Below are 17,659 nucleotides of genomic sequence, written 5' to 3'. Positions count from 1 at the left end.
TCCAGACTGTCAGCTGCAAAAGCTCTGTCCATGATAATCATCTTAGATACTCTGTCATTTTCCAATGAAATCTATGTCTAGGATTTAGAGAGAGGGAAATGACAGCACTTGCATGAGAGCTTTTGGCTTGTGCTCCTGGCACTGATCACTGAAAAGAAAGACTTGACTGCTTGCAGGTTGAATTTACAAGGCTGATGACTAGAGCACATTTTAACTAATAAAATGAATGCATTTGAAGCAAGATGTGTTTGGAAAGGCAGGATCCCATTTCAGAGCATGGTCATGCTCTGGGAGTTAACTGTGTCGTCCCATGTGCTCATCATCTATGATACCATGTAGCATTGTGATTCCAAAAAGCACTGCATTCTTATTTACCTTCTCTTTCTTGCTAATGTGCAATATAGATTTTGTGAGTGTCAGAGCTAGAACCACAGAATATTGTGGACAAGGAATAAAAACTGTTGCTACACTGAGAGGTATTTAGCATGGAAGCAGATTGTTTGGCTCATGTCAGATCAGGAGTCTTCCAGGATCTTGAACTAAAACCTGATGCTGTTTTGTTGCAGACCAACTTGACCTTTGTTGGCTGCGTGGGGATGCTGGATCCCCCGAGAATTGAAGTAGCTTCATCTATAAAGTTGTGCAAACAAGCTGGTATCAGAGTGATTATGATTACTGGGGACAACAAAGGCACAGCAGTAGCCATTTGCCGTCGCATCGGGATCTTTGTGGAAGATGAAGATGTTTCCACAAAAGCCTTCACTGGTCGGGAATTTGATGAACTCTCCCTTGCTGCCCAGAGGGATGCTTGCCACCATGCCCGTTGCTTTGCTCGTGTGGAGCCCTCCCACAAATCTAAAATTGTTGAGTTTCTTCAGTCTTTTGATGAGATTACAGCTATGGTAAGTAATTGAACTTCTCTTTGGTTTGAAAGGTACATGCTGTTTAAACCCAAATTATGCTTTTTCAGACTAATGCCTCATCCTGAATAACATTTTCTTCCATGTTTTCAGGAACTCAGAATTAACTTTGTTAATTTTTTTAAAGATCCAAATCCACACCCAGTGCAAAATTCCTTTCTGGTTCCATGTGTAAGTGCTCCCCTTCTTTATGTCTGGATTGTTTTGGGTTTTTTTCAACTTTAAATTCTTGTTTTAGACTGGTGATGGTGTGAATGATGCTCCTGCGTTGAAGAAAGCAGAAATTGGAATTGCAATGGGTTCTGGTACTGCCGTGGCTAAAACAGCTTCTGAAATGGTTTTAGCAGATGACAATTTCTCAACTATTGTAGCTGCTGTGGAAGAGGGACGTGCAATTTATAACAACATGAAACAGTTCATCCGTTACTTGATCTCCTCCAATGTTGGAGAAGTGGTTTGGTAAGTTTAAAATGTTTTGTTTTAATTTGAACCAGAGTAGTGATGATGGAGTCTTTGTTAGTTATTTATTTACTTCCAGTATTTCTCAGTAAAACCAGAGAAACAGGTTCTCCAGGGAATTGATCATTGTGATTGGGTGAAGTCTGCATTCTTCCAGCCTAGTCTTTACTGGATAATTTTATCATACCACAATAGACTCACCTTGTTTTGCATATAATTTACTAGCTCAATAGGTGACTGCATGCTTTCCAATTATTTCTATGATTGGAAAAATTATCTAGAATAGGAAAATAAAATATTACAAGATGTGGTATTTCAGAGAACTTAGTCACAGATACAACTTAAATGTCTGTTTAGCCTCCAGTTATAGAAGAATGTGTCTTCTGTGTCTTGGAAGGAGTTGTGACTTGGTGACGCAGAATGCATTGCTGGTAACAGAATGTAAATATTGATCTCCTTGCAGCTGCTTGTATCAAAGCATACTTTCTCCCAGAGTGGAATATAACACAGCAATTGTCTTGCCTTCTTTCTTGTAAACTTCAAAGCTGTCCTTCATATAGCTCTTCCTGCAGCCTCTCTTTCTGTTCTTTTTATTCATACAAGCTTGAAGTCATGGAAGTTACATGTTCATTAAACTTTTGCAGGGACCATCAGTGTTCTAACCAAATAAAGCTTAGTCATTTGAGCTGAAGTTTGTGTCTTTTAGAAAGTGGTTTGCAAACCTTGATGCATGTGTGGAGGTATTTATGTATACAGGGAAGTAGGCTGGGGAAGAACAAGGCTAAAGCAGAAACTCTTCAATTCCCAAAGGCAGCAGCAGAAGATAATGCTTCAAAACTTGTGCCAGTGGTTAGAAGTGTTTGCTCTTGGATATGTTTTTAGTTTTCTGAGTGTGAATATTCAGCTTGTGGTAGTAAATGGATAACTATGCCTGAGAACAGAAGTGATGCTGCAGGCTTAGGCTTACAGGTTAAAAGGATTTATTTACATGCACAACAATAAGCTTATAATTGGTGGGTTTTTTTATAGTATCTTCTTGACTGCTGCCCTGGGTTTTCCTGAAGCTCTAATTCCTGTCCAGCTGTTATGGGTGAACCTTGTGACTGATGGTCTCCCTGCTACTGCTCTGGGCTTTAATCCTCCTGATCTTGATATCATGAATAAGCCACCACGCAATCCTAAAGAGCCACTGATCAGTGGATGGCTCTTCTTCCGTTACCTAGCTATTGGATGTAAGTACTAAGAGCTTTTTCTTATTTTAAAAAATAACTTAGGGAAATATATTATTGAGATTCACTCGAAAGCAGTTTGTCTGATCTTGTGTGCTGCAGTCTTGAAAGCTAGCAGTAGATGTTCTGTGGAACTGGTGTCCTTCCTTTATTTTTTTCAAGGTTCCCACTTGGGTACATTTGCAGGCAGTGCTGTGATAGGAATAGTAAAGTTGTGGTTTATTTTGTTTTAATTCCTAGCAGCTGAGGCATCAAAAGCCCTGGTTGCATAACATCAGTACTGCAGTCCAGTATTTAATGCTTATTTAAGTTGCCACTGGTCAAGTGGTTTTCTTGTGTAGGAGATAGATTAATTACAATTTTTTTTACAGTACTAGAGGTCTTGAGGTAGAAGTACAAGTGTGGCAGGTGAGGTCTTCTCTTACATAGCATCATAGAATGTTAAGGGTTGCAAAGGACCTCTGGAGGTGATCAAGTCCAAGCTCCCTTCCAGAGCAGAACCACCATAGAATCTAGAGCAGGTCATACAGAAATACATCCTGATGGGTCTTGAAAGTCTCCAGAGAAGGACAGTCCACAACCTCTCTGATCAGCCTGTCCCAGGGCTCCATGACCCTCTCAGTAAAGACATTTCTCCTCGTGTTGAGGTGGAACTTCCAGTTTGCATCCATTGCCCCTTGTCCCATCATAAGGCATGACTGAAAAGAGAGTGGCCCCTCCCAGTCTTCTCTTCTCTAGACCATTCACAACACTGACAAAAGCACTTTGTTTTCTTTAAGGTTATGTTGGTGCTGCCACAGTGGGTGCTGCTGCCTGGTGGTTCATCGCTGCTGATGGTGGCCCAAGAGTCAGCTTCTATCAGCTGGTATTTGCTCAGTTTAATATCTCGGGGGGGGGCAGGCAGCACATGCTGCTTTCATATTGCTACTTGAAATGGCTGTAGAAAAACAGTATGTTATGTAAATATATGAGATGTTTTTAGACCTATTACTGTGAAACCTGATCATGATGAATTAGTCCTAATACTAAAGCTCAAAGGTGGGATACCTGGGCTTCTAAATGACTTGGAGGGCTAGTTGTTGTCTTGTAAGTAAAAGAATAATGGGGATTTTTCTAAAGCTGGCAGAAGTTTGAAACCAGTGCTTATAGGAGTCATGTTAAAAAGTTTTGTTTTTGTAATACTCTATCATAGTTGCCTTTTAATACTTTAAAACTTAACAGGCTGTGAAAGTGAGTTCATGTTGTTCTGTTCTAGAGCCATTTTCTGCAGTGCAAAGAGGACAATCCAGACTTCTCTGGTGTCGACTGTTTGGTTTTTGAGTCCCCATACCCAATGACCATGGCTCTTTCTGTACTTGTCACCATAGAGATGTGCAATGCTCTCAACAGGTTCGTATGTCCAAATAGGAAAGCCAAGTTTCCATGTAGCTTATCCAAAATGCCCCCTTTTTGTGCAGTCTGATTCTTAGTGTATGGACAGCTCAACTGATGAAGAATGAGTCATGTTTCCTTTCTGAATCCTGATGGTGTGAACATAATTACTCTTAGATAACACTTTAGATCTCTTTGTCATAAGGTACTTCTTTGAGTCTGCCAATGCACTCTGGTATTTTACTAAGCATAAGCAATTGAAATATTTTCCATTATTTTTAATCTAAGCTTAATCAATCAGATTATCCTTCCTATGTTGGTATAAAGTGATATCAAGGAGAACTAAAATAAGAATGCTGAAGATATGGAAAATAGTTTTTCCTGCCCTGAGGGAGCATGGGTTTAGCCAATTAATATTAGATTATAAATGGAAACCACTAAATAGCACAATGTCAAGGGTATTTTTCTTCAAATAGCTTAGAGGTCAGTTAATTTAAAAACAAATAAACTTTAAATACAAGGGTAGTGCAGTAGTCCTCCATGTGAGATACTGCTCTACATCTGATGTTCTGGATATCAGCGTCTTCTGCAGTGTAACCTAAATACAAGTTGAACCTGAAGAGCAGAATTAAAGAACAAGCATCAAGAAGGTGCAACTATTTGACTCTCAGTACATCCAGTGAAGTTCAGGACCAGTGGGTGCACTGGGTCCCCAAGCATGCATTAGACTAGGGAGAATTTGTCTTCTGCTGCCATGCCTGTCTTTTCCCTACCCCTCCCATGGAGAGGATCATAGATCCAGGGAATCATTTTGATTGGAAAAGACTGTTAAGATCACCAAGTCCAGCTGCTAACCCAGCACTGCCAAGCCCACCACTGAACCATGTCCCTGAGCACCACATCTACATGTTGGGGTCTTGGTGAAAAAGGTAGAGTAGGTCAGGAATGAGCAGAACACACAAAAACTTTCAAAAATAAATGTGAGGCTGAACTGTGACCACTTTGCTAAGCAGCCTTCCAAGGTAGTTTAAAGTTGCAGCATAACTGTAAACAGTATCTTGGTATCTTTCCTTCATGATTGGAATAACTGTGACTTGCCATAGAATCACAGGATGGTTTGGATTGGAAGGGACCTTAAAGATAATTCAGTCCCAACCTCCTGCATGGGCAGGGACACCTCCCACCAGACCAGGTTGCTCCAAGCCCCATCCAGCCTGGCCTTGAACACTTCCAGGGATGAGGCAGCCACAGCTTCTCTGGCAACCCGGGCCAGTGTCTCACCACCCTCACACTTCAGGCAGGTTTCTGCCTAATGTCTAAGCCAGATCACCCCCACTTCCAGTTTTAATCCATTACCCCTCGTCCTCTCACTGCAAGATATGCTGCTTTTCTTTCCAGCTAGTTTTCTGATGTACTGCATTTCCTGTTGGTGTCTTACCTACACATGTACCATATTCCTGTTGCAGCCTATCAGAAAACCAGTCCCTGATGAGGATGCCCCCGTGGGAGAACATCTGGCTGGTGGGCGCTATTTGCTTGTCCATGTCACTCCACTTCCTTATCCTTTATGTGGAACCACTGCCAGTAAGTGCACAGATCTTACACCATCCCTGAACTTGGAGATAGAGCAAAAACTTGTCTGGAGCTTAAGGCAAGGGATGGAGGAGGAGAAGAGATCTAACGTTTGGCTTTTCTTTCAGATTATCTTCCAGATCACACCATTGAATTTGACACAGTGGCTGATGGTGTTGAAAATCTCACTACCTGTCATTCTGCTGGATGAAACACTTAAATATGTGGCCCGTAACTACCTGGAACCTGGTAAAGATAGTGTGAGGCCTGCCACCAAATCCTGTTCTTTGTCAGCATGCACCGAAGGAGTTTCCTGGCCGTTTGTGTTCATGACTATGCCCTTGGTTATCTGGCTTTACAGCACAGACACTAACTTTAGTGATATGTTCTTGTCTTGACTGACATGGTGACGAGTTTTACATTCAAAAGAAAAAAGTTTAACTTAATTTTTTTATTGTTTAGAGCAACTGTCTATTTCTGCTGAATTTTCACATGAACATATTTGCCGGTGATGGAGGTTTCATAATCTAGATTTTGTTTGGTTTTTTTTTGCTTTTTCTGACTTAAGTGGGGGCAATATATTCCTCTTTTATACACAGTTAAAGTGTCCATTGACATGTACAGAGAACTAACACTATTTTATGCAAATATTTTTTTGTAGATGAAAAGCATGTACAGTGTTCTGTTCAATAGTCTATTCATCGTGTACAAAAGTAAATTTGTTTTGAGCCAGCGGACACTATCAAACTAAATTGGCAGCAGATTTTAGGGAATGAATGTGTGTTGTCTGAAACTAAAAAAGCATGTAACTGTTTGTCTTCTGCATGATCATCCCAACTTAATTTGTCACAAAGTCAGGTTTTATTCACAAGCAGAACTTTCTGCCCTGGCAGAGGGTATTGCTGCCTCGGTCAGGATTTCTTCTGTTTCCCCTCTTCCTCTTCCCTCACTCTTGGTTCTTGACTGTCCTTGTTTACACCAGTTTCTGTATGAGGTATGCCTAATCTTGCTCATGCAGAAATACCATTCCAGGTGCAGCCTGCTGGGGTTCTTCCATGCTCTTCACACACATAGGGGTTTTTTTAAAGATTATTTATTTTAAGTGTCTATTGTATTTTATTGTAACAGACCTTATTTTGCCAATGTTGCCCATTATGCAGGGATAGGGAGGGCTACTTCTGTCTACTTAAATCTCAACCAAGTCTTTTAAACAAACACAATCTGTTTTAATCCCAAAAGGTGGTTTAAGTTGGGGATTCATACCTTATTGACACATGTCAGATCTTTTTTTTTTTTTTTTTTTAACCCCCCTTTAAGATCAAAAGGAGTAAGGCCTTAGACCTGGAAAAATAACTTGCACTGCATAGCTAGGAATTGGATTTCCTCCCCTTAGGGCACTAATGATCAGCTGTAAACCTGGAGTTACTCCGCTGGCCTGTTGTTAGCCTGACTTGAAGTAACAAGCTCGTGTGTGTTTTTTGTAAAATCTGTAAATAGCACATGACCAAATTGAACATATTGTATAGAACTATTTTTATTTTGATGTGGCACTAACCACCTTCATTATTACGGTAAATGTTAAAGCATGTTTTCAGATTCAGTCCTGTACCAACAACGTGTAAGTCATTAACAGTCCTAACTGTGGTGTTTTTCTCCAATGCCTTCCAACTTTCATCGACTAAAGTGAGTATTTCTCTTCCATTTCACCATGCCAGTGGTGACTTGCTGTAAAATAGCATATGCTGTATACATGTTGAAGAATAAATAATAATTTCCTTCATTCCCATGCTGTGTTTTGTCAAACTCTGCTGTGCTACATTATTATCACCACTTTAGACTCTTTGTTTTGTGGTCTGAAGCTCAAATTACTGATTCCAAAGGCAAAGCACTTGCTTTTGGTTTAGTGTATTTTAGGTCTTGTTTTAGAGCACCCAGGAGCCTTAGTGCCCCAGGAATCTTACAGCTTTTGGTCTTAAGTTTGAGATAAAATTGGACAAATCTGTAACTTAAGACAGTGACAGCTGTTCACATGAATGTTTAGGATCCAAAACACTCTGGTACTTGTGGTCAGGTGCTGATTTACTCCAAAGCTTTTTTCCTGCTCTGAGATAGGGGATGTCCCTCTGAGTTGACCACCCTTCCCACCACTCTGGGGTCTGAAGTGTTCAAAGTGCAGTTGTTTCTCTGCAAAAGCAGCTTCTTGTGTCCAGTGACTGGTCAGATGAAGACAAAAGAACAGCCTCAGCTTAACAGGATAGTCTTTGGAAATTGTACAGGGGTCACTGTGTCTTTGTAGAGTAGCAGGTGCTGTGTTATCTTCTGCTGGCTCAGTCTGCTTTAGTAACCAAATTCAAACAGCTTTCTGTTTCCTCAGAGGGGAAAATGATAGTTAAAAGCTATGTTCTGTTGGTGCCAGCTGGAAGCCAGTGAGCACAGATCATTCTCTGTTTCAAACCTTCAAAGATAGATGCTAACCTTGAAATTCACAGACCCCATCTGAAATTCTACTGCACTGTGAGTCCTCACTGTTTATGTAGGTTTTGAACTGTTTCAGTTGATGCTGAAGTGACTTGGGTTGGGGAGCTGGACCTGATGATGATGTAGATGTGTTGCTGAGCTGTAAGCCTTGAAGTCCCTCTGAATCCCCTCTTTAGTGTGGAAGAACCTGTCTTTGCCAAACTGAGGTTTTGCATGCCACAAAACCAATGGCCAGCACCAGCCAATTGCTGTCTCAATAATTAATGAGCTATATGAGACTTGTTCCTATATCTTGAAACAGGAAATTAATAGATTGTGTGATTTAGGATTCCTTGAGATCAAAATCTGTACAAGGATGTTATTTGTTGGAAACAAATACTAGCAAGTATGTTCTATGTGCTGCCAGGGTAATGGACAAACATTCCAGGGTAGGAATGCCACTGAATCTTTGAACACTGGTTCTGTGTGAACCTCCAGAGCACCATGTTGGTGAGCTTTTTTTAAAGCCATGTATCTGATTGTCACCATGAACAACTCTGCTTCTTGTACAATTCTGTTCCTGTCCATTCTGCCAAATGGTCCTGCTCTGCACCCCTTTTTCCCTGTCTCCAAGCTGAAGGGGAAAATGACTGTTGATAAATAGAATTCAGTCTTCAACAGCTTCTCTACTGGCTCTCTGTTGAAGATGAATCTCCTTGTGTTGTGGATTTCAGTACTGATATCCAAGAGCTTGTTCATATCAGATGTCTCGGGGCACTTGCATTAGGGCCTTGTGTTCCTTGGAGTTTGCCTTTGAAAACTGGATGACTGCTGGGTAAACAATGGCATTCATCCCTGCTGGCTTGTGAGGTTACAGCAACAATCAGGTTTTGGAAGGTGCTCCTAAAGAGCCCAAGCAATCTTAATACACTCTGTTCTTTTTCTCCCAGTCTTTCTGTCCAAATTTTCCTGTAGAAATGGAGCAGTAGGAGTTCCCTATGATCAGCACTTATTTCAGGTTGTTGGGCTTTCAATACCTCTGTTTCCCAAGTGTTGCCACTACATGGTAAATAGCAGCCTGGGGTGGTCTGGACTGGCCAAATGTGAAGGCCTACCATGAGCTTCCTCCCAAGCAGTGAAGCACCCTGCCCTTGCATTGCTGTCATCTGCCAGGTGCCTTATGAACTTGGAGCTGGAGTCCTGTGGGGCTGGTCGTGCCCCTTCTCTGGTTGAGTAGGTTGTGGGAGGTTGCTCCAGTGTGCTTCTGAATGGAATAAGACAGCTGATGGTTCAGGCTTTCAGTTACAGAAACACCTTGGCTAAAATTAAGGTCCTTACTTGTGTAGATCCTGCCATTCTCCAGCTATCAGCCCTGTCATCTAGGGAGGCCGAGAAGAGTTAGAATAGACTTACTTGCCAACATCTCAGAGTTGAAACTCTTGATTAATTTTTGTTCCCTGTGCATTTCTTCTTCAACCTCTTCACTGTACTAGGGTCATCTGGGGAAAGAAACAGGTAACTCCTCTTCTCACGTGTTAGCCCTGTGGGCATGTAAATGGAAGCACACACTTGATCAGTTACCCAGGCTTCATCTTCTATTCTTAGAAATTAACTTTATGCTTTTCCTTTTGTTCTCATTTCACTGAGCTGCCTCATCTCTGCTGTTTTCTGGATTCCTCAGTGTCCTAATACACTGCTACTTAATTTCTACTGTGAGAGGGGTGTGTAAGACTAGTATCAATCATGTGATTGATGCTGCCTTCTGCTAGGAACACCAGGAAGGATATCAGCTTATCCTGGGAAACCAGCAGGGTTTGGTACGAGAGCAGCTCCTCCTGAGTTCAGTGTCAGTAGCCTGGTCCAGATCAGAGCAAAGAGGATGGTCAGGCAGCTGCAGTCATATGTCAAATATTTAGACAGGGGCTTTTATCTTTGTGGTGCCTCAGGCCCTTTCTGCTTTCAAATGTGAGTGATTCAAAGTGCTGTTTGTGAGCTACACAACAAGCTGCTCCATTTTGCTGGCATCCAAGCAATAAAAATAGTTCGTACCTGGTTTTTCAAGACATTTTTGCAAATAAGTGTGAAAAAGGCTGCAGAAAAATATATATCCCAGTCTGCCAAAATGCTACAGAGTTTGTGTTTGTAGGGAGACTGTTTTGGAGAAGGCTAATGGTAAGAAAATGAGTTTTTAATCTGATGATAAAATGCAGTACAGCAGTCCCCTGTCACTGTTCCAAGAACACAGCCAATGCTCAGAATATTCATGGTAAACAGCTTAAAGATGGTTGAATTTGCTGAGATGAAGGGAGGTAAAACTGATACAAAGTTGTCTGTCTCTTGCACCTGTCTTGTTTACTTTTTTGCACTTCTAACCATTAACTGTTTCCCTAATCTCTGCTAATTACATCCTTAATTACATTAATATGCATTTTCAAATCTTAGCAGGAGAGTCTAAATTTTATAGCACTGAAGGAGTGTTTTGAAGAGCCACCATCAAGTCCTAGGGAATCAGAGTACTCTGTTCTTCTCTCCCAGACACAAGGCTAACTTTACACTGTGGGTTGAGAGTAAAGTACAGTAGTAGCTTTAGTACTTTGTACTCTACCCTTTGCCTACACATTAATATGTGCAGTTAAATGACCTCTTCAAAGCTTTCCTACTGCTTCCCAGAATGAGCTGCATCACTTGGAAAAGGGACACTGTTAGGTCACTTTGGGGCTAAGCTTGCAATATAATGCCTTGATTAGAAAAAAACAAAACAAAACAACAACCTTGAAGTTCTTAAAAACTTGAGTTCAAACTGTGGAACTTGAGAGTCAAAATTACTCATCAGACTTGTCTCCTGCCATTAGTCAGGCAGAGACAGGCAAAAGCTGCCTGAACAGGTCTTAATTCTTCCCCTACAGTCTTCTGGGGCCCGTGCTGGCTGTGCTGCCACAGGGAGCTCTGCCTGCAGGAGAGCTGAGCCATGATCCAGAGGGCTCCAGGCTTGAAGAAATAAGTAACCTGAGAGTGTCCCTGCAAGGACAGAGCAGCCAATTACCAAACTGAGCGTTCTTTCTTCTGTCACTGTTGATCTTAGTCTTGCTTGTATAATGATACTTGGCCTTCATCCTTTCATTAACTGATGCCTTTTCTTTCTTTCCTTTTCAGCCATACTGGAGTAATCGCTTCCTAAACAATTTTGCAGAAATGTAAGGTTGTTTTGTTGCGTGCATGTGTTTTTAGCAACACATCTACCAAAACCTCTGCATGTATCATGTGTAAAGATTCTTTGCTTTCCCTAAAACAAAACTCATTGTGTTCTCTGTGGAAGAAATGTGTGGTACCATTAGGACTCCATTATACAGATGTACAAACGTGCAATATAGCTTATCCTATTGGAAACTCTCTCCAGAGAAGTTTGGTTTCTGTGCTGCATGGAGAAGAGTTTGTTTATCCTTGAACAAGAATTGTGGAGCTGTCAGCCAATTTTTCCATCTTTCTGTATGTAAAATGTCAAGTTTATACAATGTACAATACCCAAAATAATGCATGCCTTTGGTTGTAGACAAATCTTTCTCTGTATTGTATCATCCAAACATACTACTCTATAACAGCTGATGTACAATGCTATCCTATTTATAAAATCCATTTAAAAGATTACAGATGAATGTTAAACCATAAGCCTCCAGTTTAGAACTTTGGATTTTTTTTATCATGTGTGCAAATCGACCTCTTTTGCACTGTAATGTAACTTATTTAAATTTAAGGCAGTAAGACAGATGTTGGTGCAATACAAAATATTGTGATGCATTTATCTAAAAAGCAACAAAATTACTTAGCCAGTTGCCACAACTGCATGTGTGACCTTTAGAAGTTGTAAATAAGATCAATTGTCTATTTCCATGCTGACAGTAAGAAGCATCACACCTAGTTTCATTTGTATCAGGTAAATAAATTTATTCTACAATACATACTCGGCGTGTTATTTGATGCACTTTGTTTTCTGCAGGTACATGCATACTTACTTCAGCTCTCTTAGATTAAGGCCAGGATGACACTTTCTAGCACCAACACCATTGCAAACTTTCTTCCTAGAACTATGCAGATGCCAACTGCTCCTCAGGCAGTATTGACCTCCTCGCTGGTGTGATTTCCTCTGTCCAGGGGCTTGTGTGTGTGTTTAAGAGACACTGTCAAGTACTTTGATCACTCAAGTTTTTTTAAAATGCTCCATTGTTTGTAAAATCCCTCTGAGAAACTTAAAATAAACGTTTCTTTCCCAACTACATCTTTATTTTTTGTCCTTTTCTGTTTTCTAAATTGCCCTAACCTGAAGTAGCTGCTAAGTCTCTTCTCCCTTCCCTAGGCAAAAGGAAGATTAACCACCAGTTTGCTGCAGCCCACACACATTGAGTAGCCAGCTGGGAGCTGTTCTGCCAGCAAGCACCCTGCAGCCACCTCTCTTAAGCATTAGGTAAGATTAAAGCACTCCAAGGGTAAGAGCTGGATTGTCCCAAGGGTCCTGCAACACTGCTCCACTGCTCCAAAGCCTGTAAATGAAGATTTTTTTGGAGCAAGAGGAGGTGGAGCCTCTCTCCATAACCTTAGCAATGTGTTTTAAATTGAACATAATGCCTCTTAACCTCCAGGCTGGGCCAGCTAGCAAGCAATTATCCAAATGAGGTGACATGGCTGAGCCCCTTCAAACCCAGCAGCCTTAGCTTTCCCAGTACCAGGGCTGCATTCCATGGCAGACAGAACTATGGGATAGTGGAGGATGCCTTAATGTATCAGGCTGGACTGCTTCAGGCTGCTTCCTACTATGGAAGTGGTGCTCAGGCAAGCTGAGCCCTGCTCCTCACCTCGGGGCTGTGGCTGTCAGAGCCCAGCTCAGCACTCAGCCCTTATCTGCACCCACAGCTCTTCCCCTCTCTTATTTATAGCCTGTCTCAGCAGACACCAGCAGCTCTGTCACCAGCAACACTTCCTAGCCAGGCTGCTGCAGACAGGACACCCCAGGCACTGGCAGGTGTCCTGTTGATGCTTCACACAAACACCTGAGCTAAGTGATTAGTCACTTGTCCAGAACACAGTGGAACAAACTGCCCCACAAGCACCTCTTCCCCTGTCATAACCTCCAGCCTTGCTTTAATTAGGAAGCAATGAGAGGAAAAAATGAGTCTTGCTTCTTCCTCAGCAGCTGAAGTCCAGTTTCTCAGACCTGTGCCTCTCTAGAAGTTCCTCCTCCTGCCCAGCTGATATGCTGCTCCTTTTTTTCAACTCGCAGGACCATGTCACCAGCACTGGTACCAAACACAAAGATCAGTGACACTATGAAGTCATTACTCAGAAAGCAGCTCATTTGCTCTGCCAGTCACAGCAAGTTACATTCCTGGATGGTTTCAGCATCTCTGCATTCAGGCAGCACCTCCCTGGTGAGCAGACTGTGACCAAACTCCTCTTTCTAAACATGGGGGTTTTTTAAAATTATGATCTGCAAGATGAACTGAGAGCTAGTCACCCAAATTAACTGCAAGCAGCACTTTGGAGTACAGCCATAGGAAGAAAACATGACACATGGGGGGTTGCTAGGTACTGGAGTGCAGGAATATGTGGTGAGAGCTGCTGAAATAAACAACTTCATCTTCCTCCTCCTCTCAAACCCTGCTCTAAAGCATTGCAGGGGTGAGCCCACAACAGCCACAGAGCAAGGACACTGTTTCCCATAGCTCCTGGTGAGGCATTATAGACATATTACCTGCAACTAACTACAAAGGGCAGAAAATAGCCCTATTTTTACACTCAGGTGAATTTCTGTGTGATTTGAACCCACATCCACCCCTAGGAGGATGGGTGAGAAAGGAGAAAAGCTTCTAGGGAGGAGATGGTAAACTTTCTTCACAACTTCTAAGCTAGAAAGAAAGGAAAAGATGTAGATGAACAATCCACCCTCTGCAAAGCTCCAGGCACAGGAAAAGTCTTCTAAAATATTTAATCCAAACATTTCAACCCCTTGGAAGTGCAGAGAAGCCTTTGGACATGAGTTTAGCAGGCTCAGGCTATTTGTCCCATCAGGTCAAGCCCCTGACATTTGTTTCCATAGAAACAGTTGGAACTGAATCTTTAAGGGTTATCCCTTTGGAACTGAGTCAAAAGGGTTATCCCTTATAACTGAATCCATAAGGGTTATTCCCTTTCCCCTCCTGGAGCAGCTGGCAGAGGATGTGCAGTGTGAGGGGAGCACCTCCACACTTCCATCTGTACTAGTGCTGCTGGGGCAGTGCCAGCTTGCACATCAGTCAGACACAGGACTTTGTTGACATCACCAGCCTTAAGAGAAGAGGTAAAACTCCCCAGTCTGGTTCTTCAGGCCTGGCCAAGGAAAGAAGGTGCTTTTACACCTGTAGCTTCAGGAGCCTGAGAAGAGCAGCTGAGCAGGGAGGTGCCCTTCACGTGTCACTCAGCCCGAAGGCACTGCCTGTGTCCCTGCAGACTTGGTGACTCTGAATGGTAGTTCAGCCTCCAAGAACCACTTGGTGTGTCCTGTTCAACCTCTCTCTGAGGCAGAGGATACCATGAGTAACTGAAATAAAGTTTGGAAATAACAAGAAACGCATAAACCCTGATAAACCCCCAGGCTGCAACAAACCCCTTTGCTATTTATGCAGGTGGCAGAGTCAGATTTTCCTGCAGAGGCAGGCAAGGAACACACTGCTGGGGTAAGATAACATCAGTGGCTGACAACAACCCAGCTGCAACCAGCTTCTGCCTCTGTAACCACGTCAGGCAGCCCCAGGGCACCGTGACTGCAGGACACTGAGAACTTGGGACCAGCACTTGCTGCTGCCCCAGGGCTTTGGCCCCTGGGCCAAAGTCAGGGCTTAAAAGAAGTTTCTCCTGCCCTTCACCATAACTTAAGCATGGATGCAGACCTTCAGCAAACCATGGCCAGGAAAGCTCCCACCGTCAAATCTGCTCTTCACTCATCAAATCTGTGTTTTTTCCCTTCCTGGAAGAACAATCTCAGTGTCTCAGTGTATGGACTCATCCCAGGCTGCTTTCCAAGCCTCACACTGTTCCTGCTCCCAGTTCCCAAACTTCTCCTAGATTAAAACAAAAAAACAACAAACCCAGAAGGAAAACACTACAGCATCAACTGCATCTCCACCCTGTCAGACGAGGCACGCAAGCTGCAGGTGGCCTGTCAGAAACAAGTTTCCAAGTTTCCAAAGAACCCAGAACCTGCTTTAACAGGTCCTCTGCCTCCCAGAGTTACAGAACCTTCCTGAGCAGCAGCACCAACACCATTTCTACCCACGTTCCAGCATTGCATCAACCAGATTCCACAACAAAACAGCAAGAAGCTGTATGTGACGTGCCAAAACCAGCCTGAAGAGTGAACATGTGTGCTGCACAGCACCAGATCTACACCAGCACCTGTGACTAGAGAAGAGAAGGGTTAATGCTGCTGGTGGCTGGCTACCACAGCAGGGAGCTGGCCACATGTTCCCTTTGTCTGCAGTACAGGACAGAGTGACATTCAAACACCTAAAATTAAGTGCTGAATTCCTTTCTCAAGTTGATGCTGATCCTGTAGTACACAGCCTTCTCTACATCTATTTAAGGCCAGATGATGGATGTTCTTCCACCATGTAAAGCCTCTGAATTTAAAGCATGGATGGTAAGTCACAGCACAAAAGGAGAGGAAACCCATCTGTTTCCTCATCACCCTTTTCAGGCAATAGAGGTGGCAGGAACAAAAGCAGAAATCGAAGCACAGCACAGGAAGGGTTAAATCCCTTTTGTAAAAGCTCAAGCCTTTCCAGTGGTCCTGGGTGGAAGATCCTTCAGATTTCTCTCAGCCCAGTATTTCCATGAGGGGAGCAAACAATTGACCTCCAGCCTTATCAAATTGGCCAAGTTTCAGTGTGACATTATCCTCCACAGAACAGACACCAAAAGGTCAGCTGGGGCCAGCACCTCCTTTCCTACCTCTCAAAAGCTGCCCCAGGGAGCTGAGGAAAGGTCAAAGTCTGTCCCTGTGCCCTGTTCCTCCTCTTCTAACAGCCTGCAGCAACACCAGAACCCAGCTACAACTTGGGCTAATACAAGAATTATTGTTGTTTTTTCAGAGAAATGCCAGCCTTTCCCTGTACTAGAGAGGTACCTACATCCCAGCCACTCAATCCACGTCGCCCCCATCTCACTTCCTCAGTAGGAAAACTGAGGTTACATCCATTGCCCTCCTGCTCCAGCACTGGCCAGCCAGGACCCTGACAAGTTTTACAAGGCAAAAATGCTCCTCAGTCACAGATGGCAGCTTTTTACTGGCTTCCCAGCAGACAAATATTTGTCTCCAGAGCCATATGTGCAGCAGCTTACACAGAGCAGTCTAAGGAAGATGTGTATCCACAGATTGCTGTTCCTTCTCTGCTCATGTCCTCATCCTTGTTTCCTGGAAAACTATGTAGCATTCCAGGAGGATGAAGCCAAGTTACCAGCTTCAACTCGTCAAACCATGCTGCAATGTCAAGGAGTAACACGATGTATTAGACACTAAACATGAAAAAAACAAAGCAGGAACAACAAAAAATTCAGGGATTTTTTAAAGTAGTTCAGGACAAGAGCTGGCATCCTAATGGCCTTTATAGCAAAGCATGGGGCAAGGTGCCACCTCTCCAGAACAGGAACAAGCCCTTTCGTGCTGCCAGATCAGCCCAAGCTCTTGGACCAACTGCCAATGTAAGTAGATGTTCCAGGAGATGTTCCAACTCACCAAACCCCACTAGCTAAGCAGGGTGTGCTGCTGCTGCCTGCCCGGGGACTTCCACCTCACTGGACTTCTTGTTCTCTGTAAATATGCAAGAAATTTACATTAAGTCCAAGACTCAGGATGTGTTGTGGTTTTTTTTCTCCCCTTTGTCCTCTAGACAAGATTCCCAGTGCTCTGGAACACACAGCTGGAATGTCCACAGGCAAAGATGCTGAATGCAAGGTCAGTATTCCCAGCTCTGGACAGACAGGGCAGGGCAGGCAGCTCAGCAGGTGGCATCTGCTGTCTTGTAAGAAATGGTGCAGTCTGTGAACAGCCAGAGGGAGAAAGTTCAATCCCTTTAAAAATTCCTAAGGCAGGAACTGCACTGTGCCTGGTAGCTCCCCAAACCATCACTCTGTTTGCATGCACTGGTGTTTTGATGGGATGATAAAGGGGGAAAGGAATCTGACCTCCAAATGTATGAAGTCCTTGGCCTTTCTGGGGAAGCTATTTGACAAGGGGGCTTTTCCAATGTAAACATCCCTCAGTGACCCACCACAGTGGAGGCTGCCTCAGAGCATTCCAGAACCCACAGCATTCCAGACCCATTCCACAACCATTTGGGTTCCCAAAGTAAGCCCAAGGTTCAAGACAGTAGGTGAAAACTCAGGTTATTCTATTTTGCTGTTGTCAGTGATAGACATGGACAAGCCAAAGGACTTTATATACAAATTGTTCCATTGAAGGTCCCCTTGTGGACATTTAACTTTTCTTTGAGCTGTGTCTGTACCAGAATGTTTAGTATTTTTTTTTCACCCAAATACCCAGCCCTAAGCATCTCCCTGCCTCCTCTTGGTTGGCTTCCCCATGACATCTGAACCAGCCTGCCAGTCCTAGGAACACAGCAGGAA

The 17,659-nt window shown here is 43.1% G+C and overlaps 1 protein-coding gene across 1 annotated transcript in view; it reads left to right on the top strand.

Annotated features, from left to right (window-relative positions):
* ATP2A2 (ATPase, Ca++ transporting, cardiac muscle, slow twitch 2) overlaps positions 1 to 12,279 on the top strand; it is a 46,385-nt gene extending 34,106 nt beyond the window's left edge. Inside the window, exons 14-21 of the mRNA XM_009998400.1 lie at positions 567 to 902; positions 1,159 to 1,379; positions 2,409 to 2,611; positions 3,388 to 3,473; positions 3,864 to 3,997; positions 5,446 to 5,563; positions 5,680 to 5,800; positions 11,162 to 12,279. Coding sequence (XP_009996702.1) covers positions 567 to 902; positions 1,159 to 1,379; positions 2,409 to 2,611; positions 3,388 to 3,473; positions 3,864 to 3,997; positions 5,446 to 5,563; positions 5,680 to 5,800; positions 11,162 to 11,175 — 1,233 coding nt within the window. The 3' untranslated portion in view covers positions 11,176 to 12,279. The remainder of the gene's footprint in view (positions 1 to 566; positions 903 to 1,158; positions 1,380 to 2,408; positions 2,612 to 3,387; positions 3,474 to 3,863; positions 3,998 to 5,445; positions 5,564 to 5,679; positions 5,801 to 11,161) is intronic.
* Positions 12,280 to 17,659: the final 5,380 nt, after the last annotated feature.

This window comes from Chaetura pelagica, unplaced genomic scaffold (assembly GCF_000747805.2).
Source record: "Chaetura pelagica isolate M959 unplaced genomic scaffold, ChaPel_1.0 scaffold585, whole genome shotgun sequence".
Classification (NCBI taxonomy): Eukaryota; Metazoa; Chordata; class Aves; order Apodiformes; family Apodidae; genus Chaetura; species Chaetura pelagica.
This window is presented reverse-complemented; position numbering and strand designations above follow the sequence as displayed.